This window comes from Falco naumanni, chromosome 5 (genome assembly GCF_017639655.2).
Source record: "Falco naumanni isolate bFalNau1 chromosome 5, bFalNau1.pat, whole genome shotgun sequence".
NCBI classification, from domain to species: Eukaryota; Metazoa; Chordata; class Aves; order Falconiformes; family Falconidae; genus Falco; species Falco naumanni.
In genome coordinates this window covers 36559504-36583629 of record NC_054058.1, presented here as the reverse complement: position 1 = coordinate 36583629, position 24126 = coordinate 36559504, and the positions used below count along the sequence as shown (strand labels likewise).

The window sequence follows — 24126 nt, the reverse complement described above, 5'->3', positions numbered from 1 at the left end:
TAGTGGAATATACATTTTATTTCTTAAAAAGGAAGGGTACTAACAGAATTTAATACAGTCAAAATTTTACATTTTAAACAAAAGCTTTTCTTTTTCTTAAAAACCAGTTATGAGCAGAGAGGTGAGAGGATTTAAACTACTCACAAAATCCAAGCTGAAGACTTTGAGAATTCAAATCTGTGGTTTATACATTTAAAAAAGTGTAATAAATGGAAATATAAAATAATACCAACTCTGCAACAGTGAAATGCCCTTTCCTCATTAGATTGCTGTTTAAGCACCTTTATTTTCACCATCAGCTGCCAGGAGCATGTAGGTTTATGTACAAAATAAGCAGTTTGGGACAAAAGATCCTTATATAAATTAAAACCGTTTATGGCAATACAATTTTACCCAGCCGCTTTACAATCTTTATTATCTCTTTCACTTCTATAGAATCTTTCAGTCAGGATGATCTCAAATGCACTTGATGGACCGCTTCAAAAAGCGGCTACATTTACAGGAATTATATAGACAACCTCAAGGAGTAAACATCCAAGAGATTAAACAACTTCACAAGCAGTAAAACTAAGATCAGATTTATATCTTATATAAATACTGTGCAGATTTATCATCCATCCCACTGAACCAATGGGACAGATCAGTGTCACACCTGAAGCAAAAAAAAAAACCAAAAACAAAACCACTTTTACCCAAGAGGCAACAGAATTTCAGGCCAAATATAGCAGACAGGAGTTCCCTCAATCTACCTAGTTAAAAACTGTATGTCCCTGAAAAAGCTTTACAGGGATAGAGTTTTCTGAATAATCTGCACACATGCTTAGCTGTTTCATAGCTATTTTACAGCCTAGAGACACTGAGATGGGAAGAAAAAAAAAGTAGAAGAAAAAACAAAGCTACAGAGATGCCACCATCTCTGCCCACTGCAAAAGATGTTGTGGCTTTGTCATTTATGGAACACTGCAGATGCAGCCATTACCAGAGAGGACCAGTACAGCATTAAAGACAAAGAAGTTATGTTGTGGCTGCAGAAAGTGTCATCACAAGCTAATATCTTTAGATGAAGGCAAATAGATCAATCTCACTTTCTCCCCAAAACCCAAGTGTTCACATTTCCTAGCAGACTGCTTGTGATTCTCACTCCACTGTTGTTTTTAACATGAGATAGCAGAGGTCATGAAAGCTGATGAAAGTTCCAGCTGTGCAGCATTCAGTGAACACGTACTCAGCAAAACCTCAGGTCACTTTCTCTCTCTCTCTCCACACCACAACAGGATACTTGTGTCACCTATGTACACAATAGAACTAATAAAGATGCAGACTATCTAGGTTAGGTTACAAATGAGTTTCAGCAACACTCGTGTTTCATTGCAACTTGCTGCAGTCTGGCTGAAAGGTAGAGACAGATCTGTTTGAGCCAAAAGAGAATAGTTTAAAAAACACACACACAGATACACAAAACCCCCAACCAACTTTAGTTTTCCTCAATCACTAAGCTTTACAAATAATTTAATATTGCCACCTTCCAAGTGCTACTCAGAAACAACAGATCCACTGTCCAGCTAACGGGATGGGAAGAGTTACAGTTATAAGTGTAATCAGTGGCTACTGTTAAAGAAAGACTAGAAGAGAATTCATTCCCACAAATTCCCAGTTTCTCTGCTTAAGTAACTCAGTATTATTTTTAAAACATTTCTTGTTGATAGAAAGCATCACAACTAGACTAGAATTCCACAACATCAATCTTTGTTTTGATTTCTGTAGTTCTCTAGGAAAAAAAATAATCCCAAATCAAGCTACATGAAGCATTAACAATATTCAGGTATTACAATGGAAGCACTTATTTATTACTTCATAGAACAGATTAGTTTTAAAAGTGTATTTACATGTTCTACGTTATACAAAATACAGTATTCCAATAATCATGTTAATCACCATATTTCAGACAACTTCACATAAAAGTGCAGAGGATGCATCCATCCATGATCCTGGCCAGCAGCAAGCAGTCATCCACAGCATGACAGATGTGAGCTGCTGCTGTGCCCCCTCAAGAAAACACATCCCACCATACCTTCCCACCGAGACATAGCTGCAGAGCTAAGAAAACATTCAGGCAGGTACACAAGCAAAGTTTGTTGAGACCCACAGACCAATATCACATGCCTTAATTTACTAGACATATGTGAAGCACGTTTTTTTAATTATTTTTTTTTTTTAAACAGATGATGTACAGCAAAGGGCTTCTGCTCATGCCTTAGTTGGGAAAATGAAGTAGCAAGGGTTTTGGCTATGTAACAGGCACGCAAATTACATTGAATATAAACAGCCTTATAACTACAACTGATCGCGTATTAAGGACACAATTCTGCAGCTGACTGCCTGGGCAGAGCTCCACATTCAAGAACAGATCCTGCTAAGTCACATGGGTGCTCTACAGACACAGAGCTCATCCCATGCAGAAGTGACAGCAGAATTGAGGCCTTAAAATATTGGGGCCTCCAACAGTAATTTCCTCATGACACAGGACTATCAGTTGACATTGGCAGGTCAAGTCCCAGTGCAACAGCACCCTCATTTAAAGCAACAGGTATTTTTTCATGCCTTTCTGCATTAACTCTCCTCTTCCCTATCCATATATTCCTTCCACTTTCTTCTGTACTGTGGAAATGAGATCAGGAAAAGGAGATGCCCAAAACCTAAACAACTACATATCTTCTGTATGATGCTAAACTGAGGGGATCCAAATTGGCCTAAAATTGTAAACAGCGAAGCTTCAGTTTTAGCAATCTTGCTCAGGTCAGATTCATGCATCACTATTCTCTTTCTGCTTTCACTCTTCACTCTCTTTGCCAAGTATCTATGTGTATCTATACACGCATCTTCCTCAAAGAATTCTTCTTCCCCTGTAGCTGCTTGAACTTTAAGAACTTTGCATTCCAAAAGCAGCTCACTAGGGGATCACATACTATCCAACTAAGAAAATACATTCTGTATGGCAAGTCTGCGTTACCACGAATAAACTCATTGTAATTTCTCCATCAGTATCTCCACAGAAGTTTAGTTAAACCTACTCTTTCCACCATTTTCCCAGCCTTTCACGGTGAACTTATCCATCTCCACTATATTACAGTGGCAGATATACAGATCAAAGTAATTATCTGAACTTCTAGAAAGCCAGCCAGTGTCTTGTAGAGCTGCAAAGGCAAAACACTAGCATTAGCAAATGATTGTGCTGTTTATGGATTTAGATGAAGTTTGCCAAAAATGTAAGATCTATCCATTAAGACAAATTTGCATTTCTCACCTTGTGTTTAGCAGCTAAAACCACGAGGGTGAACAAAATCCTATCTGGATTTTGCAAAGATCCAAGATACCTCCATTTCCGCTAAAAATCAAGGCATCTGATCACAAGGAACAAAGCCCTGTTATGCTGAGGAGGCTTATAAGGCTGAAGCAGCAATATTCTCTTCTGTGCAAGTCCATCACTTCTGCTGTCTACAAAAAAATATGTTTTCCACCCAAGTGGTTTTATTACAGTATTCCTAGAGCTGCTGGCCTTTCACTACACCTCCCAGCTTGAATTTAGTACAATTAGTAGCAGTCTTGCAGATAATACTGAAAGTGATTTTTACAGCTAGAACACCTTGGACTTTCAAAAGCACAGCAGGGAAGTGGAGAATTGTCAGAAAAGACATGAAAAGTTACTAGAAGAACTGCAAAAATCCACTTTTTTTTTTTAAAAAAAACAAACCAACAACATTTCTTCTCCCAGCACAAGTTTATAGCACACTACTTTTTCACCCTGTCTGTGCAGGGCAAAAGGAAAAAAAAAAAAGCAGAATCCAGATTATCTGAATATCAAAACTATCACTAACTGTAAATCAGCAAGTGCTGATTTACCAACATTACATACTGCAATCTGAGATCCATCCAATCTGATCCCAGCACAGAACCTTCTAGAGTAAAGCAAAGACATTCAATGACTTCAGCGCTTGCTAAAACTTTACGATAGCCACGCGAGAGTAAAGACTTTTTCCTGTGGGAGTTAGTGAGATCTTTGTTACTGGCTTCAGTGGGAACAGATCTTGGCAACAGGCAAAAGACTGAGCTTCTACGGAATTTTTAAACACAAAACTGCATTATTGTAAGAGATGTAACTGTGTAGTAGATTAGAAGACTATGTATGAAAGCAACACTGTATTAAATGTTGCACATCATTTATTCATAGCCTATTTCTTCTGTAGAATACAACACTCATTGCCCACAAATCTCATCAACAGTTTATGTATTTTCCAAGTTAGTACTGTGAAATGGCTGTTCTGTGTCAATCCACTTCCTAATGAACGTACAGCTGTGTCAAAACCTGCTCCCTTTACTGGCAATCCCTGCAGTGATGCTGAAAGGTGCACTCCCTTTATTCTCTCCCCCTGGAGATGGTCCCTTTAGGGCTGGAATGGGGTACATTGGCATCAAGCAGACTTATGGCCTCTACAGAGCATGTTCCAAGGCTAAAGAACTTCAAACTCATCAATTCAGCATCTTTTCACGTTCAAATTGAGCTAAAAGAGTATTGGTGGTCTTACAACCACTATGAAAACACACCCAAGTTGTCACGGATAGGATTGTCATCCTAGTCAAAGAAACAAGGTTATGTAGTTAATAATTCTGAGAGGAGCAGAGAGCTCTGAAGCAGTAAGATTAAATTCCTGAGACTGCAAAAACTGAGAAAGGAATTCAGCATTGCACATAATTTTTTGTCTGGCAATACCTACACTCCTTTAAATAGTTACTACCTTCTCATCTATCTTTAAAGATGTTGCCTCTTAAAAAAAAATATATATTTCTCCAACTACAAAAGTTAAGCCGCACTCACTCTAAAGTGCAATTTTCCAGTTTTGCAACCTGTAGACACATGAATCCCAGAACGTGCAAATTTGCACTGTCCTACAGGGAAGCACAAGAGTTTTCCAACAGTCTTCTCTGAGAAAAGTATCTAATGAACATTCACTGTTAGTTTTCATTGTGTAGGCTTCTAACAACGTGAAAAGTTAATAGAATTACACATAGTAATCTCACTGATGGAATATTTTGCTGTTAAAACAGCATGACATACTGCAAAATCAAATCCTGTATACAATATGTAAGTATTTAAAAGATATTCCTGAAGCAGTAAGGCAGCAAAGACCCAAAAGAAGGACTAGCAACTCCTTGCCCAGTTGCAATACACCCTTTAGCTCTGTGATTTAAACAGGAAGCAGGACTTGCAAGGACAGCCATTCAAAACTAATTAGAAATTTACATATGATAAATGCAAGTAGAGTTGCTACGTTTACATGCTGTCAGGGCTGGTTGTTTGGTTTGGGTTTGTGGGTTTTTTGTTTTTCTGTGTTGTTTTTTTCTGAATCCAAGGTTCAGCCTTTATCACCAAAATAAAACAACAAAAACCAGTAGAGACCAAAAATATCAGCCCAAATCAGCAATACTTGACACAGGTAAGGTATGTGCTGATATTTCAGCAACATGGAGATAAACTATACATTTATTTGAAGAGAATACCCCAAGATTATCTCATCGCTTTAAAATCCCAAATTAAAACAATATACTCATACTTTTGTTACTAGCAAAAAAGCTAAAAGCACCTTCTTGACTTCAGAACATGGTCCATTAAAAACAACAGGTCGATAACTACATATGCTCTTTACAAAGTTATGCATTCTAGCTTTTTTATTATTTTTTTTAAATGAAGTTTACATTAGCTGCTTCTTTGCACCTTTTTCTCTTTGCCTTTCTGCTCTATAAATAGGGGTGGAATCTCTTGGCTAAATGCAAAGTCAAAATACTCGTTCAACATGACAGTGTTGAGCTTTGCTGGTAACTAGTTGTGCCTCATAATTCCAGCACTTGTGCTTCTGAATGTTTTTCAAGATTATTTTTTGAGGTGTATGCTGTTTCTCACTCTCCAGGCATGAATACACTCCTGTCTTACAAGCTCCATTTTGGCTACAAGCATGGCCCTGTACTACTTTCCCAAGAATTAAATACTCTTTTTCTTCCTACACAGGTTTAGCTCTTAAGCTTCCTTAATACGAGTAGATCCTTGTTGCACTGATGAAACTCTTACAAAGTAGCTTCCACTTACTTCCTCCATCTTCTACACACAATAAACATCCTCACAACCTGTCCAAGCTCTCATCTACTCTCCCACAGCAGCACAAGGGTCTCGATACTTAAGCTGCCTGTTGTAACTGGGAAATTGTTGGCTGTTTCAGTTTTATAAAACAGTTCTCATGTAGTTGAGACAGAAAATTGTAGTATGGCCGCTAATATAAATTGTGTTGCTAGAGCTAATACTCATTTGGTCATTTCAGACTGCCAAGAGACATGGGGATCAGCAGCTCAGACTAGCACCTTTTCCATGATTGCTAAATTGTTAACAGAAGGATAGATTGTTTCAGCAAGATACCATAAAAGAAAGCAACCTTCATAAAAGAAACAAAGGAAAAGGTAGGTTACAGCAGTGGAGCAGGAAAGCAACCAAAGTGGTTTACTATTACATGGGTCATTTGATAGAGGTTTACTACTACTCTTTGTATGGCACACTGTGGTGCTTTCTGGATTGTTTCAGTACATCTGCTGTACTTTTCTGCACTGGAAGTCTCACACATTGCAGACTGTTTTCCTTGTGCCATTAATTCTGCACTCAGTACTCCACAAGATGCTACACTGTACCAGAAGTGAGCTGCAGTATTAAATAAAATTCATTCTACTGCAGGGAAAAATCTTAAAATATAGCAGTTCTTAATATATACAAACACTTTCATTGAAAACTCCCTGTTGTCCTCCACTTGAGCGCCAAACCAAAGAGTCACTATTCACACAGGCTGTCAATAGACTTTGAGACATGAACTTTGAGAGTCTTGACAAAACCCCAGTAAGTAAGCTTATTGTAGTTCATAGTTACAGTGAGAAAGACAGATAAGAAAGCCATATACAGAATTAAGGAGACTTTGCACTTCTCATCATGCCCAGCCCTGGGTAGTTCAGATGGGGTACTTGCAGGCAAGCAGGCAGGCAGGGTCATCGTCAGTTGTTTGTGTTGGGACACCTCATAGATTTCACTGCGCACTCTGAAGACTGGCGATTCATGTGTGCTTTTTAGTTTCTTTGTTTTTAAAAGTCTTTAAAGTTGCATCACTCGGAATCAGATAAGTCACTTTAAACAAAGCAAAGTGTTAAGTGTGACAATTTATTTATAACATACTTCCCACCATCACCACCACACACCACCCTGTGAAAAAAAAAAAAAAAAACCCTGCTGAAAAGGGTGACAATTTTTAGCATGTTTGAAAGAAATTAGACCAGCACTGCATCAAGAGCCACTCTAGTCAAATTAAGAGCGTAACAGAGGGGGAGACAGTTCAAAGCATACATTTACTTTAAACATTCTGGATTCCTGACCCCGCTTCTCCTCACTTCCTTAAGAAGTCAACACACAATTGGTCTAAACTCATACCGATTTCCACACTGTTTAAAACACAAACTAGACAAGAAGTCTTTAGTATAGAAAAGAAACCCCAACGCTTTTTAAAATATACTTTTCAGATTTCAATAGGGGAACTGGAAACTAGCCTAAACATCTTCTATCCCACATTGACTCCCTAATACAAATATTAGCCCAGGAAGCGTATCCTAAGAGTTCTGACACAGCCACTATCTTAAGATAGCTTCTCTTGTTAAGAGGACTTCTAGACATAGACTTCGTTAAAGCTTCTGGTTCTTGCAATTGTAGGTCATGTAGAAGGTCCCAACATCCCGCAAAATTTTTTTTCTTTTACCACCACATACTGTTGAAGTAGTGCTTGGTGCTGAGAATGGATTAATTCCAAGAGGGCACGTCTTGTGTGCTAATTTTGAAACAGGAAACTTGCTGGAGAGAGAACCAGCAGGCATGGAGAGACCAGATATGCTGCTACACAGGAGACAGTGAGGTAAACTGTTCATGTTTAGAGAGGGTGTAGCTTGTTCCATAGTGTTCACGAGGCAAAGGACCAAAACTCTTTCTCAAGCTCTTGTACAACAGGTAAGGTGCAGTAAAGTAACAGTGCCTGTTTGCTTCTTAAACAACAAAAAAAAACTTCTTCCAAAGCATGAGGTACTGGCAATTCCTTAACAGCCAGGACTCAAGGTTCTGCCTAATGAGCCAGACCTCTTTTTCTAAATCTCAGTTACTTCTCAGTTCAAGGGGGAAGTTCCTCTTCAGAAAAAAAAAGGAGGGGTGGTGGTAGAAATACAGCCTAAAACCCAGAGCAAATTATTTTGTCCATATCTGTAAAGCAAGAGATCCCCCTACTGTCCTCTCTCCTTGGTTTCTGGAAGTTATCCAGGATTAGAACCTACCGAGATGTCTGAGCAGTATTTTAATCAACACTGCACTGACTGTGGTCTGCATAACACTTGCGCATTAACCACGAGATAGATCCATTTCTAAAAGAGATTGAGTATCTTCCTGTCTTCCCATCCTAAAGGTTCCCCTATTCCTCTTCAACAGGAAGAGTCCTATACAACAGGTACTTTCTAGTGCCTCTGAATGGGAGATGAATTAATGATGCTGCCCAGCAACATCTACTTATACCTTAAAATTATGTTTTACAATTTGACTGGGAGGGGTGACAAGATGGAAAGGGAGAAAAGAGCAGGAGTTTAAAGAAGAAAAAAGCAAGAAGAGTCTCCTAGGCTCTTTCTCCACTTAAAATGGAGATTATAACAGATAGCAAAAGCCCTGCCGAGTCAGGAGGGATTCACATCTATTCCCCCAGGCAGGTGAATCTGTTTATTGTACGACATCAGAAAATGCTCTATCAGTGTTAAAGACAAAGTTGTAAATATGGACACTAAGATTTTAGGCAATACAATGATCAGAAAAGGGCCTGAACAACTTGTGCCAACAGAAACAGGGTTTGGGTTGTTTGGGATTTTTTTTGTGTAGATGCAAAATGGCAAAGCCTCCATAAACTTTATTTCTGGGAGTCTCTACAGAAGGCAGAGAAGTCTAAGAGGCTAAAACAAGGAGCCCTAACAAGGAAAAGGGGTGTGCTTACAAGGGTCCGTATCTGGTCTCGTATTTAGAAACAATGTTCTTGCATCGTCCCACTTCCTTGCGCAGCTCTGCAACCTCCGTCCTCAGGGCTGTGTTCTCTTTCTCAAGAAAGGCTGCCCGAATTGTGATCTGATTCTCCTTTAACCGCCGAGCATCACGAGAACGCTTTGCTGCCACATTGTTCTTCTTTCGCCTTGTCCAATATTTTTCATCCTGTAGCAAAAAGTAAAGTAACAAAGATGCAAACCTGTTAGCTATATCAAATAGACACCTCTCTATTGTATAATGACATTCACTGACCGCTGTATTGAACACTCTTCTTCACTGGTTTTCAGGGCTCTGACACCAAAACGCAGGCAACACAGTACTGTAAGATTTCATGCTTAGACAAGCCTTGTTTTAGGATAAACCAGGTGCACTGCTAGAACTAGGAAGATTAAGAGACTTGGCTACTAAGAAGCTGTCCATCTGAAATGCTCCCTTTACTTAGTTTCAATTTGGGAACAAAATTCCACAGAAAACAACCTGTTCTATTGTCTGGGCTGCTTAAAGCTGGATCAGACAATGCTGGGCAAACATATACAACAGCCTTCAAAAGTGCAGTTAATGAGGATGTGACTTGATAGTTCTTCTACTTCTAATTTCTGCATACAACATGATAAGTTGCTCCTGCCCAGCAATTATCTCATGATACCAAACCAACAAAACAACATGAGCAGCAGTTGACTTGCCAATTCTGTTCTTGGCAGTGCTTCTACCCAATCACGTAGGTATAGCACATTAGCTGTATGTGTCAAAATGTTTGGACAAAGAGTTAGAAACTTTGATCAAGGCCTAGAGAAGTTTGCAGCAATAAATGTTACCTTTTGCTCATCTGGGACAAAGACCTTCTTGGCTTTTTTAATCATTGGTTGTGGTTTCAGGTCCTCCTCAGTAAACTTGTGTTTGCGAGGATTGAAGAGCTCACCACCAGGCACACTGGACAGCACTAAATCAGCAGGGTCAGGGTTAAAATTCACCTCAACTTCTACGCAGTCAGGATCAATGGGGCTGGGAGTATTTCTCTCATTTTGTGGTGGGGACTCTGGCAACAACAGGAGAAGTTACAATACATTCAGCAGGATGAAGAGACTTAACTGACTTAAGCTGACTTTGGTATCTCTGTTCATTGCCCTACTGTGGACAAAATTTAACAGTATTATTTGTCATTTCCCTAAGGTGTGCTTGGTGCTGTACTGCTGCCGGTACAGATAGAAGCTACACAGCAGTTTATCATACGAACTCTAGGAACATACGCCTAACCGACAGACATAAGTAAACAGATGCATGACAAGAGCTAATACTTCCTTGGCAAAAACTACATGCTTTACACACTTAAGAAGCACCTTCCACAGGAGCAAGAAGTAAGAAACTTGTATCAGTCTGAGTTTTATACCATAGAAGCCTTACAGAAAAAAGCCTGCCTAAAGACCCTGGTAACTGGGACATTCAAAGGTCAGACAACGATTTGCCAAAATACAAACAGTATTCTACTTTGCCACATGGAAACCAATGTCCCAATAGACTGTCTGACACTGACAGTGTCCATATGAACTCTGTCATATTTATCTGTTGTTTATAAACTTCACACACATGAATTGCAAATGTCAGTGAAATTTGAAATAGTGATCAATAAGGTTTTTTTCCACATACCACCTAGAAAAAAGCTGCATCCTATGTCTTACTGAAGTTCCACATTTTGCTTTTCTTTTGCAGATTCACCGAAGAGGCTCTGAGCAAAATGCTTTCTGTAAAGTCTACTCATAAAATAGTACTGTGAATTTAGCGGCTATCATGGCTATCACTCCAAATCTAGGGCAAACTGAGCTGCTAAATTCTTTAATAGAGAAGATCTCCATACTACAAATGAAGAGCAGAAGTTTCCTAGTACCATTTAAGTACAGTTTTGTTTCTTTGTTCCTCCATTCCCACTTCAAAGCACCACAGAACATCAAACTGCATCATTAACACACCTTTTCCAAGTGTCTGTTCTCACATTTCACAGGCTAGCATGAAAAGATTGCTTCATTGTTGTTCCATTAAGCATTGTTTTACGAGGTACATTAAGTTAGCGTAAGTTCACCCAAGCAGACCAAGTCACCCAGATAGCACAAATGCCTTGTCACAAACTATCAAATCTGTTGTAAAATAACCTGAGAAACATGTCCAGCTTCTCACTAGGTTGGCAATACCAGGAAAGCAAATACTGTACATCACTGTTTCAGCATTTCTAATTTCAAAAGAGAAGCAGACTACACACAAAGACAATCATTTTTTCCAGGAGGAGAAGAGGAGGTGAAGCAGCATCTTCATGAACTGAAACATGGACTAAGGCTCTACATTGAGCATGTTTGTGCTACTTAACCTGCCACGGCTAACACTGACAAGTTCACATCTGGTCTTTGACCTAAAGAGGCACCTTTTAATATAAGAAAAACAAAAGGCCCTCAGAGCCCCATGTTATTCCATCTACCTGTGCTGGAGGCTGCTTCAGATTGCTGGTAAACTGCAGTGGAAGAGGATGATGCAGGAGAACCAGTGGAAACACTGGCAGACTCCTTTCCTTCCAGCTCAGCCACAGGCAAGAGTGGATTCTGATTCAAATCCAGGTGAGTAGGGCTGGAAGGAATTCCATTCTCCAGCAGGAACTCATCCAGATCCATGTACTCCAGGTGGAAAGACTCGCCATCGTAAGGAATAGTTTTGTCCCAAATGGGTGGCATAAGGGAAGCCGAAACTGCCATAGTGCTGGCAGCTGCTGCCTCATCTTCCTCAAGCTTTATCTTCTCCTTCTCTTTATCTGAAAGATACAAGTAGGTCACTGTACAAGCTGCAACACAGGAGAGGCTCAAAGTTTAAGAGTAACAAAATCCCCATGAAAGGAAATTCAGTGAGCTATAGTTCTGTCTCATGACATGATCTGAAAAATCAGATGTTGAAAGGCAACATTCATATATTCATATGTAACTCAGTATGGAATGCTCTGACTCCCTGTGATGGCTGGACCACAGATATCTGAGTAGCCTTGAAGGCCTGCATCTTTGCTGTGATAACTTACCAAAGCATGATGTCATACTGCATCTAGCTTATTAGCTACTCACTGCACAACAGCCTGTTTTTCACAGGCTCATCTTGGAAGACAGCGAAAGCGAGTGTCCGCAAGTTGGATTACAGGGGCAGCCATTAAGAAAACTCCAAGGAAGCAGAGTAGTTTTTTCTATGCACAAAGAAAGAAGGTGCAGAAGAATAATCTAGACACAAACAAGAAAGGAATATGGGGTTTCAGAATAAATTTGAAAATTAGTCAAAAGGTCCACAGGACATCAGAGACCTGGATATCCATTGTTCAGTATTTTAGAAACACTTCTTTCCGAAATGACTCAGCATGTCCACACAAAGCAATAGCTCCAAATGCTATTTGCTATAGATAGCTCAGAGTACCTACATACAATTTTCACTCTTTGGGGAGATGTCTAATAAGGCATACTCCCACATCCCACCCCCAAGCCACAGAAGACTGATGACATTTTCTCCATTTACTGTGCTACAGTGCGCATATTACAGAAAAATGGCTGCTTCTATGTTCCCCATAGCTACCGAATCTTAACAATTGTCTGGGACAGAATCCAAGCAGAAAACTCAAGTTATGGAATAATTACATAATTTAAGAGATAAAAATAAGCTGGCAGAAAAAGGGGGGGGAAAATATCCAAGTCACTTTCCTGATCCAGTTCTCCATGGAGCCATGCAGCTCTACCAGCACTGAAGGAGGCATTGCAAAAGTAGTGCTAGCACCACCAGCACTGAGCCAGCACTGCTGTCAAAACGAATGGTCACCGGTGGTTCCATAACCAACTGCAAACTGAGTCTTACCATGGAAGCCAACAAATACTCAGCTCAATGGAACAGGGACTCTAGGGACACTGGACCAGTCTGGGTCTCCAGTATTCCCGCAGGTTAGCCCAACAAAATATACTCTGGCATAAGGGTTTTCCAGACCAGCTACAATATGCTAAAGCAGTATATTTCTTTATCGAGGGTGGGAGTGAGGGTAAAACTCTGCTCTAAATCAGAAAAGCCTATTTATATAAAAACCTATTCTGATAGAACTGGCATTCCTTCCGCTGTTGCCTTAGCTGGTGTGGAACTGAGACTGAAAGAGCTTTTTCTGGCTTAAAGAACAGTGCTGCCATACGAAGTAAATTATCATTTTAATCTACTGTACTCTGAACATTTTATACAAAGGAAGATACCAATTTTCAGTTAAACAACTGAGAAAATATTCACCAGCCACCGACTGGGGACTAAGACCAAGTACCTAAAGAACATGTTAAATTCAGACCAGTAGCTCCTGGACCTGAGCTTTGCTAACATCACCTTGCAGCTTTTGGCCTTCCCCCTTGCCACTTCACACTGCTGCCTCTGAGCCGCGATCTCTCAGCGCCTATCCCTGCTATAAACTCCTTTTTGCAGGGCGTTTTGCAACTTCCCTACCCCTTGCTTGGGCAAAGCAAATGTGCAGGTTAACAGTCATGATTCAAATAACCTGAACGTTTCTGAACAGCTCCTACTGGAAGCTAGTAAAGAAACAGTATCTACTCTACCTTATGTATTACAAGGATGATTTCACTGACTACTGAAGCACACCCCACTAAATTGGAATCACCATTTTCCATTCAACTTGTGAATCAGGGACTGTGTATTTCCCCAAGGTTTGCAGAGTGCCCAGCTCAAGCAAACCTTGATTCACATTGAGGGTTGTGGATGATATCCTGGTGATGTCTTTATTAATACAAATGCAAGTGTCAATAGGAAATTCTTTGTAAATCACTTTATTTTTTACTCAACATGATTAAGAAACCCCTTGTGAATGCCGAGTCAAAATGTCAACTAAAAAGAAGAAACAATTTTTTACTCTTGAAAACAGTAGCATTCCACCTAAAACTGGCATAATTTACATGCAAGCCAGCAGTGTTTTTGTTTTGCAACATCTAATACAACACCTCCAACGGAGGAAAATAGAAACCTTAATGATGAGTAGACTAAACATAAGGCTTAAAAATATTTTTCAGACAGTAGATGCCAAAAAACCTAAACCACTGGCATATGTGGCTCTTCTCAGATCTTTTAATGCCATTTAGATGTGCACCATCATCCTGCTGTACTTCTGTAACCTCAAAAGACTGTTGTCTCTCCAACTTCTTGCTGTCATCCCTGGCTCACACCAGATTACATCCTTCCTTCACATGACAAGATCATCTGAAATTTTTTGCCCTTTGGTACAAGTTGACAACTGGCAAGCACTAGGCCCCCCAGTGCTGTCTTTGTTTAGCTACGATCTCTCTCCCCCCTCACCCCCCTTCTTCTAACAGCAATATCCAAAACAAATTGAAATAGCAGAAGTTAACATGAATATTGGGTGCCCATGTATTTCAGACATGACACACAGAAAGATAAAACCTTTGTATGATCATTTTTGCATTGGCATTTTCCCACTGGCTTGCTTTCAGTTCATTTAATCTTTACTTCTGCTGCATAACATCCTGCTGGATGCACAATATCTAATAAAACACTAATTAACTTCTTGTGTCTTGAGGGGGAAGTTTCTACCCACCCCAGCACAGGGACCTGAAACATTAATTCTCTTAAGATATTTATAGTGTAAACAGGTATTACCTGACAGCAGAGCTGCAGTATCCTAAGAGGCTCCATTTGCAGTGATTCAAGGTCACCCTGATAAATCTGGACTGTGCTTCTGCAGCTGATAGCTCATGTCCAATTTAGCCCCCTCATTCTGCTACTGTGACCTATTAACTAGGCTGTACATCTGCTGTTAACAGAGAGGTCACTACTTTATGGTAAGTAATTTCGGCAGAGCATTCCAGTTCTTGAACTGTTGGAAATACTGCTGTTGTAGCCAAAAGTAGCAGCCTGGAAAAAGCTTTATTCCACATCCGGGTTTTTCCTCAAAAAAAAACCCCCAACAAACCAATCAAACCCAGATCAAAAGTCATTTTGGCCACAACGGTCAAGTGCTATCACAGCCACAAACAGAACAAACACTTCTTTGACAAAGTTCCCTTCATTCATCAAAAAATATTGTTAAATTACACTGAAAACACTATACAGACTAAGGCTAATTGCTCCATAAATCTTTAGTCCCACTTGTGAGAATGGAACAAGACAGGTTATAGGGTTCTGTATTCCTGATGCCCATTACTGTGATGTTTGTTGAGGCATTCCTCCTGCCACAGCAGCACACAACCAGTGATTAAGACATCCTTTGGAGAGTATGCAGCAGCTCTTTATTAATAGGAGAGGCCTACACTCCTGCTCCACAATATTATTATCTTCCTTTACACCACAGGACTTTTTTTTTTAAATAATAATATTTTTATTTATTTAATCCCTACAACGTACATGACAAGAACTTAGAGCAAGGCCAGTCAGACATTGCTTATGGCAGGACATTCAAGATGGCATTCAGTTGGAACGGGATGTCCTCCTCTGTTGCTCAGAAGGGTTAGAAAGCCTCCTTGCTCACTGGGTAATCAAATTACCTACAGCAGTTGGAAAACCCACAGGTAGCTTGTGAAGACTATAAATGGGCACTACAGCTAGTTGATACAGTTTCTCACAGAATAAAGGCAGAAAATAGTATTTTTGTCAACAGGCGTTCCAGACAAAAGGCATAGGGTCTTTTCTCAGAAAGCTTGCTGAAAACATACCACTGTATTTAGTAAATTAGTAATTACTTAACATTTTGGCTGTCAATACACTGTGAAGGAACAGAAAATAAACAGGGATCCTCTGAAGTCAATTAAGCGACATTTCTACCAACAAGTCTTTAGTAAATATGGAGTAACTACCTGCGAACACAGAAGGCTTCTTTCTTTTGTCTTGCAAATATGCAAACAAGAATAGCATCAGAGATCAAAATAAACAAAAAGCACAAGTTCCACAAAATATGAAGTGAAACAGAACAACGTGCACTAAGGAGATTTATTGAGAAATTTTAATAGTAAGAACAATCTGAATTTCATCACAGCATGAATGGGGAGAGGTAATCAAGATACAATGGACTCACTAGCAAGCTTTAGAGAATCAAGCTTAACACCTTCCCAAGCTGGAATGGGGTCATCTAGTAGAAGTGTCAAGTGTTTCTAATTTTAGAAAAATGCACTACCTCAAAATCATATCAATTTTAAAATTTTACATCTCCATAGGCCAGATCACATGAATCTGGACCATAAAACCACTCCTAAGCAAAGTTACCATATCCCAGTCGGCTACCGTCATGGTTTCCACACATGAACTTAAACTGCTCCTGCTGGCACTATTGCCTTTAAAAACAACTGGGTGCAGAAATACCTTACGAAATCCTATAATGTTGTAGATTTGAGATTCTATGTACTGCAGCATCCTGCACCATAGCAACACAACTAAAACCTTTATCAGAGACTGACATATATTTTTTTTAAAACAGAAAGAAAAAAAAACCCCAGAATCACAAGATGGATACATTTACACAGTATTGTGCAACGCAAGACATACAAAGTAAATTGATCTTAACTAGGATCTTCAGTAGGAACAATCTTGCCAACCCTGCTTGCACTCTAGTCTACCCTAGATATCATCTGATGTTCCAAAAATGATTCTCAATCTCAAAATTCCTGAACATAAGGATGTTTTTTCATTATTATACAGCAGTACACTGGGTATTACAGCAGTGCAGGTCAACCTGAGCGTTCCTCAAAATCAAACTCAGGAAGGCAAAAATACTGCCAGGTGGAATTAAAAAAAAAAAAAAAAAAGAAAAAAGTGTGCCATCAGCAATGAATATAAGCATCAGTGGGAGAGAGTCAGCTCCACTCTACAGAGGATTGCATGTGCAGGCAGCGGGTCATACCCGTATGGATTATCACCAAACCTTATCTGAAGGGATTTGCTGTATATGCATATCATCGTCCAACTTTTCAGCAATTAAGGTGAAGGAAGACGCGAAACCTTTTCATCCCTGCTCCTCGCAACGCACCTAAAAGCAGGGAGGGCTTTAGGCGGCTAAGGAAATAGAGCCAGCATGTCACCTCCTGACTTCCACCCCATCCCTCGGACCTGAAGCATTTTATTTTGCCCAGAGCGGGCACCTCAACACAGGCGAAAGGGCGTCGCAGCCGCTGAATTTTCCAGTCACACCAGCCCACGGGGCGGCCGCCGCTGCCCTGCGCTTCTGAGGCGGGGAGCCGGCCGGCTCCCTGCCTCAGAAGCGCAGGGCAGCGGCGGCCGCCCCGCGAGGCCGAGCTCTTCCCGCCCTGCCCGGCGGGCCGGGATCCCGTGCTAGCGGCGCTTGGCACAGCCGGGGCGGGGGGCATGGCGGGGCGTACCGGAGGAGACCGCCAGGCCCGGGTGTGCGGCCTCTCCCCACCGCGCACACCGCAGCCACCCCCCCCCACCCTCCCGTGACCCGGCGGGTCCCGCCCTCCGAGGCACGGGGCGGGAAGACAGTGCGGGGGGGGTGACGGGGGCGAGGGGGAGGGGGGGGATGGTTAGACGGTGCCGCGCGCTCCTGCGCGCGCTCCCGCGCTCACCTAGGCGAGCCTCCCGCGGCGGGTTCTCCATCAGCTTCTTCAGCACCAGCGGGAAGGCGCCCGCCAGGCCCCGCTGCTCCTGCTGCGCGGCGGCCCCCGCGCTGCCTCCGGCTGCAGTGGGCTCTGCTGCCGCCGCCGCCGCCTCCTGGTGCGCGGCGCGGCCGGGCATACTCCCCGCGAGCTGGCGGGCGGGCTGTCAACGGTCGGCAACGGTCGCCAGCGGCCGCAGCGCCCGGCGCGAGGCTACGACAGCTCCCCGGGACGCGTCCGCAACGACGAGCGCGGAGCGAGACGGCGCACGGGAGGCCGACGGCGCGTGCGCAGCCGCCTGACGCCTGGCGCGTGCTTCAGTATTCATGAGCGCCAGGGCGTTGCCCGCCCAAGTAGGACCCGCCCCGCCCTCTCCCTCCCGCGGATTGGCCCGCGCCGCTTGGGGGGCGGCCCCGCGCCGGCACGCCCCGCCCTCCCCGCTCCTCTGCGGCCGGCGTGGGCACGCGCCCTCCGCCCGCCCGGGCACGTGCAGGGGCGGGCTCCAGCGGTTCATTAGCATGCCGTGCCCCGCCCCCCGCCCCTCCCCCCGGCGTTGCGTCACCGCCAGCTGCTCCTGAAGGCGCGGGGGGGCGGAAGCGCGCGCGTGGGCGGCGGAGGAGCAGCAGTGCCCGCTGCAGGAGCCCCCCCCGCCGCTGCCTGAGGCGACCTGGCGGCGGCCCGTGCCGTACGGCGCTTACGAGCCCCTCCTCGGCCCAGGCTGCCCCCTGCTGCCTCGGCCCCGGCCCGGCTAGGGCTCGACCGCCGGCGCCGCGCAGGAGGGCGGTGGGCCCGGGCCCGGAGATCGCGTAACCGCGGCAGCCGTCGGGGGGCAAGGCGGGAGCCCGCCGCTCCTGAACCGGCGCCGGTGCCAGCTCTGCAGCCGGTTCTTCAATATCCCCGTTTAGGACCCCGAGATCACCTTTCCCACATGACCGGGATTTAATCTCCCGCTGTCCTACATGGCGCCAGCAGCGGCCGCAGCGGTGCCCTATATAACGCTCGCCGGGAGAAGGACCTCACTGCGGCTGCTGCCACGGCTGGGCTGCTAGCGGGCAGCGCCGGGAGTCTCTCCAAGTTTTTACTACCGCAGCAATCCTTGCGATTTCCCAACCACTTGCCCTGTTGCATCAACAGGAATGCCGTGCTGCCATTTAAGCTGCTGAGCTCAAAGGGAGCAAATGTGGCCAAGTTCATCCCCAAGAGCACAGGCAGATACAGAGGAGCTTCTCCTGCGGAATGAATAGACTCTTGCAGGAGCAACAGATGCTACAGCCACAGGCTTCTGTCAGCAAGCTGCTGCCTCTTGCCGCAGAAGGGCCGGACACAGCAAACCTACCATATAGTGCTGCAAGTGAGGAGAGGAAAAGGGTGCGCAACCTCCCCGGGACAGCCCTATCCACACCCAACGGAGCCACAGGTGCAGAGACGTCCCCATAAGGGCTAGCAGGAAAGGGACTTCCCAGGTAGACACTCTGGCATCTGCTTGGTTCAGCTGCCCATCTACAAACCTCAGACGTTTCATTTTGGTCACAAGGCACAATTTGGCTTGACTCTTGCTAATAAACCCCGATGGTCTTTGTGACACAAAATCAGGTCTGAAATCTGAAATCTTCCCCACGTGCCCAAGGCAAAGGAATGGATTGGAAGTTGCATGGGCTAGGTGCTTTCCCTCATTGCCTTACTGCAATGAGGACCAGGAGATGTCTCCATCCCACCTGGGCAGACAGGGAGCTGCCCTACCTGCTAGCACCTTCTCTTGCATAGGCTAGGAGGCTGGATCTGCTGCCTCCTTCATGGGACAGGCGTGGGACTCCTGACACAACTCCTGTGCACATGCTGCCTGACAGGGAGCTTGCAAAGGACCACCTTGTTAATACAGGCTGGAATAGCGTGGGTTAATGCATCATTTATCAAGGCTGATAAATCCAGCTGCAAGAAGCAGGCAGAACAGGTCATGCTCTGCTGCCCGGAGTGCTCCAGGGCTGCTGCTTGCCTTTCACAGACTCCCTCTGCCTTGCCAAGCTCAGCTGGTGGAAGAAAAAAGCACATGTGTGAAAGGGAGATGCCACTTCACACAGGGCAATGAAAGACAGATGTCAGACCACACATGACAGAGGTGGCAAATACAGTTTGGCAAGGGGCAGTGGGCTCACATTGATGCTTTTGCCTGGGAAACAACTAGTGGTAGGTGGTAGACAGAGAACACAACCTAGTGAGGTTGGGAAGGAGCAGCTTCTAGGAACAGGGCAAGGGGACATAGCCAAAGCAGGGCAGGCTGCAGGCTTCCCATTCAGTTACAGCTCTTATGGTGGCTTTGTTCCATTGTTGATGCTGGACGCCCCCCCAGGGACGACGCTGTGTCTCAGTACTGTACAGCGCTCCTTCAAGGAACAAGCTCTGCACACATCCCCCCTGCAGATCTCAATGGCAGCTGCTTTGCTGGGTAACATCCATATGAATGGAGGTTATTGAAACCACTCAGCAGCCTTTACTCCAAGGTTTTTCCCTTTAGATTGACCATGTTTTTCCTCCAGCACATTTCCACCCATGCTCCACTGTGCTAAGGTTTGTTCTGCACCACCACTGCATTGTGACTTTGCTTGGAAAGGGTTTAGCCTGTACAGTGTTAGCTGCTTGGCCCAAAGGCAGGAGGGAGGGAGTTCCTGAGGAACATTCCTGTGGGTTCCCTCTCACATCACCCTGCTTGGGCATCAGCTCTGCCCTGCCAGCTCAGAGGGAGGCTGCTCTGAGAACTTCTCCTCGCCTCCTCTGGGGATTAGGGACTCAAGCCACTGCCAGCAGAAAGTGGGGACTGCACCATGAGCTGTACCTTCTTAGCTAAGCTGTGATGTGCCTGAATATTTACAATTTCTCTTTTGCTCTGCAGCTGAGAAGGAACAGAGGAGGACAATGAGATGTGAGGAGAGGAATGCAGCAGCCTTGGCTGTTACTGCTGGGAGTCCTGTCAGGGCCAGATGATGCAGAACAGCCTAGCTCTGATGCAGCAGGGAGGCAAGCAAGAAGCAGCCAAGTGCTAGGCACAGGACACGTACAGCAAGTCCCACCGGGAAGTTTGAATAGCAGGACGCATTTCAGACAGAGGCCTGAGACCTGGCAAATCCAGATGAGTGGTACATAGGTATGGAGACTCAGGAGGAGAGAACTGAGCTCTTGGGAAGAGGGCTATAACAGGAACGCTGGGCTAGGGAGGGAGGTGGCATAATAAGGACAATTCTAAGGGTTACAGGAGGTGATACTGAGAGGCAGGGTGGTCCTAGGGCTGAGGAAGAAAGCTTCCACAAAACAGCTCCCTCAGCTGCCAAATAAGCCGCACTGAGTTAAGATGAAATTATTCCCTCTGCAAATCATTGATCTCCCCTCTACCCCCCTACTCCAGCTCTTGCCAAACAGATACATCTTGCCAGCACTCCTCCCTTGGATTAACTCAATTCACTTGGCTGTGGAGCCCAGACATCTCAGAGAGGCAGTCAAACTTCAGCTTAGCCACAGCAAGGTTCTCCACCATGTGAGCCTCCCTTGGCCATTAGTGCCTCCTCCCAGCCAGGTCTGCTTTCTACCTGGGTATCAGTCAGCTCAGAAAACATGCCCCGGTCCCCGCATGCAGCTTCATACTGTCTGATATGTAAACATGCCTGTTAGCAGGCAAAGTCTCAGCAAAGGAGAGAGCCAGGCTCACAGGTGGAAGCAACAGAGCAATGTGACAAGATGAGCCCCTTAGAGGGTATGGCAGCTCCCCTTGCTGCATTTCCTCTTTCCACAGGGAGCTGTGCAGGTGCCACAGGGCTCACTGTATTTCAGCACGTGTAGGCAGCTGCCTTTCCTGCCATGAATGCCTCACTGCAGCAGCAGCAGCCTTTTCTCCCATTGACCCCAGAGCAAGAGCAGGGTCCCTCTCCACATTGTGTGTCTGGCTTTTTTTGCTCCTGGGTCATGCTCCCCTCAAGACTGCAGAGCTGCCTGTGTGTCCCCGTAGCAACTCCCTACAGACGGGTGAGCTCAGTGCATGTTTGTTTCTGTAAGTTCAACTTACTCGTGCCTAGACATGAGCTTGTTGAGCCCAGGTGTTCCCACACACCTCCCCAGCACTCAGCAGTGAACATTAAAACACAACAATCCAAAAGCAGCTTGCCAAGGCTGTGGCATCCTATCCAAAATCAGAGAGCCCTGAGTTGTGCAATGGGCACTTGGAGCATGCCTGGTAACAGAAGTGGTTGGTCTAGCAAGAGCCAAGTGTTCAGCACAGCAGAAGCCCAGACGAAATAAACTCCTGGTGGGTCCTTTCCATTTGTTTTCTAGGATGCTGCAGAGACAGTGGGAAAACCTAGGAGTATAGAAGTACTCTTGCAAAGGAAACACAGTTGCTGTGTTCCCTACCCCAGCTTTCCACTGATAACAACTGCAGCCATCACCAAACACGAAGTTTGCATGGAGTCAGCCTGCCCCGTGCGGCCCTGGCTCCTGGGACAGTCTGTGATTGGGAAGAGGCAACAACTGGAGGCTCAGCAGTTATTAACCATGGAACAACCTGGATGGCAATCCTGGAAGTTGCTCCTAGGTCAGCATGGAGATTTGTGCCCAAGCTTTCTCTGTGCACAAAGCTTTGAGGGTTTCCAAGAAGTAGCTGAGCACAGAGATTAAAAGGATCAGGAGCTCAGCACTCTTGGCTGATTTTGTAACCAATCCATTGCTGCCGGTTTTCCTCCTAGCTGCACAACACACTCCGTGCCAGAGCTCCCTGTCTGACATGGACACTTGGGGGAAACACACCCTTGAAGGGCTTGCAGCAAACAAGGTCTTCTGTCCCCTTCTTACTTTGCAACTTAAGGAGGGGAAGGAGAAATGAAATCAAAACAGAAACCCCAGCATGTGTTCCCTCGATCCTACCTGTCATCTTGTTGGTCCAGGGTAAGGAGTACTCCAGCAGGGACTTCAGGACTTCCGGGAAGTCCAGGGCAGTGGGGCCCCCAGGGCTGTTGCAGCTTGACATGTCCTGTCCCGGGACTCTGCTAGCAGGGCTCAGGGAGGGCCAGGCGCCTGGCCACCAGCGCTACACCCCACCTGCCTGGGCGCTGCGAGAAGGGCTCGGCGGCACCTGGAGCTGCCTTGCAAAACTACTCCGGCTGAGAAAAAACGAAAAAGGGAAGCAGCCCGGCAGAGATGCAGTTTGTCCGGCTGTCTTCACCTCCCCCTCTGAAGTGGCCAATTGTGGAAATAGCTTGCAGGCTCCAAGGCTGGGCCGGGCGGCTGGCCAGCGCGGTTTTACAGGGCTTCTCCCAGCCAATCCGGCAGCAAAGAACTGGGCCAGTTATCTAACTTCGCAAAGGCAGCACCCTTTTCCTTCCCAAGGTGTTATAACAAATACACACATTGGAAGGGGGGGAGGGGGAAGCAAGCGAGCGCTGTCAGGGGTACACACATCGCAAAAGCAACAGCAAAGGGATCCTGTGATGGGCTCTCAGGGGGCTCTGAGCTGTGCAAGCGGCCCCGTGAAGAAAACACACGCTGTCTGCAGGCAGATGCCTGCTAACTTCTCAGTTCTCCGAGATGGAGATCGTGACAATATTTGCATATGATGCAACACTTACTGTGTGTCCCTCCTAAGTCAGTATTGGTAACAGCATAAGGCATCTTATCAAATGTGCATCATTCCCAAAATGCAGAATTTTTCTTCATAAATGGCACAGAGTTTTATCAGAAAGCCAACAGCCTCCTCTCCTCTCGGAGCAGTGATGTAAGGCAAGAGAGTTCATGCACCCTGCAAATACTCTGATAACAGCTGGTTAAGTAAGATCTTGAGCAAGCAAAGCCCCTCCTCTCCCGTGGGTGAAGTTTTTAGCATGGAGGGATGGATTGGAGACCAGAGGATAAAGGACTGATCTTCTTTATCAGGATGCGGCTTGGGAAGGAGCATCTTACATGTGCTGGGGTCTTCTCTTTTACTGGATGTGATAATCAGAACAGAAGTACCTTGATTTCACAATTTGCTCCTGTCTGTTTTGCCAGGCTCAGCCTTACAGCACTGGTGGGAGTCGATAGGGACCAGGTACTCCTACGCTGACTGGTCTGTGAGCCCCAGCTACCGGGGACAGCCCAGCAAAACCGTGCATGGCTCTAAGCATGGAAGTGGCCTGAGTGAAGTCATTAGGACTTTTCCTGTGTCTAAAGTGAAGCATTTTGCTGGCCCAGCATTTAGTCTTAAGAAGTGATAGAGTTTCACTCACTCCGGTGTTTGGTCCCATAAGGAAATGTATTTGATTTAACCCAATAAAACCCAAAAAGAAATAATTACCTAGCAAGGCTGGGTGGCTGGGAATTTCAGATTAGCTGGGCAAGTTTCATGATCTAGATCCC

General features: G+C 44.8%; 1 protein-coding gene across 5 annotated transcripts; it reads right to left on the bottom strand.

Moving 5' to 3' along the window:
- Positions 1-22980, bottom strand: TEF (TEF transcription factor, PAR bZIP family member). Of its 5 annotated transcripts, none has more exons than XM_040594321.1 (5): positions 22660-22979; positions 11610-11936; positions 9961-10181; positions 9099-9310; positions 1-7213 (listed from the first exon to the last, which is right to left on the bottom strand). In XM_040594321.1, exons 1-5 carry the CDS (start codon positions 22760-22762, stop codon positions 7192-7194), a joined length of 885 nt encoding a protein of 294 aa, XP_040450255.1. In that variant the 5' UTR covers positions 22763-22979; the 3' UTR covers positions 1-7191. The 5 variants fall into 5 exon arrangements, with proteins under 5 accessions (XP_040450255.1, XP_040450252.1, XP_040450253.1 ...); XM_040594318.1 differs by lacking the exon at positions 22660-22979 and adding an exon at positions 17725-18051; XM_040594319.1 differs by having other exon boundaries at positions 7178-7288; positions 22660-22980.
- Positions 22981-24126: the final 1146 nt, after the last annotated feature.

Bases quoted from the DNA above. Each gene is read 5' to 3' on its own strand.
- TEF (XM_040594316.1), bottom strand. From the start codon at position 17,893: ATGCCCGGCCGCGCCGCGCACCAGGAGGCGGCGGCGGCGGCAGCAGAG. The intron at 10,182-11,609 runs GTAGATGGAATA...TGTTGTTGCCAG, and splicing joins TGAAGCAGCCTCCAGCACAG to AGTCCCCACCACAAAATGAG. The intron at 9,311-9,960 runs GTAACATTTATT...TTTTTGCTACAG, and splicing joins TTGTCCCAGATGAGCAAAAG to GATGAAAAATATTGGACAAG.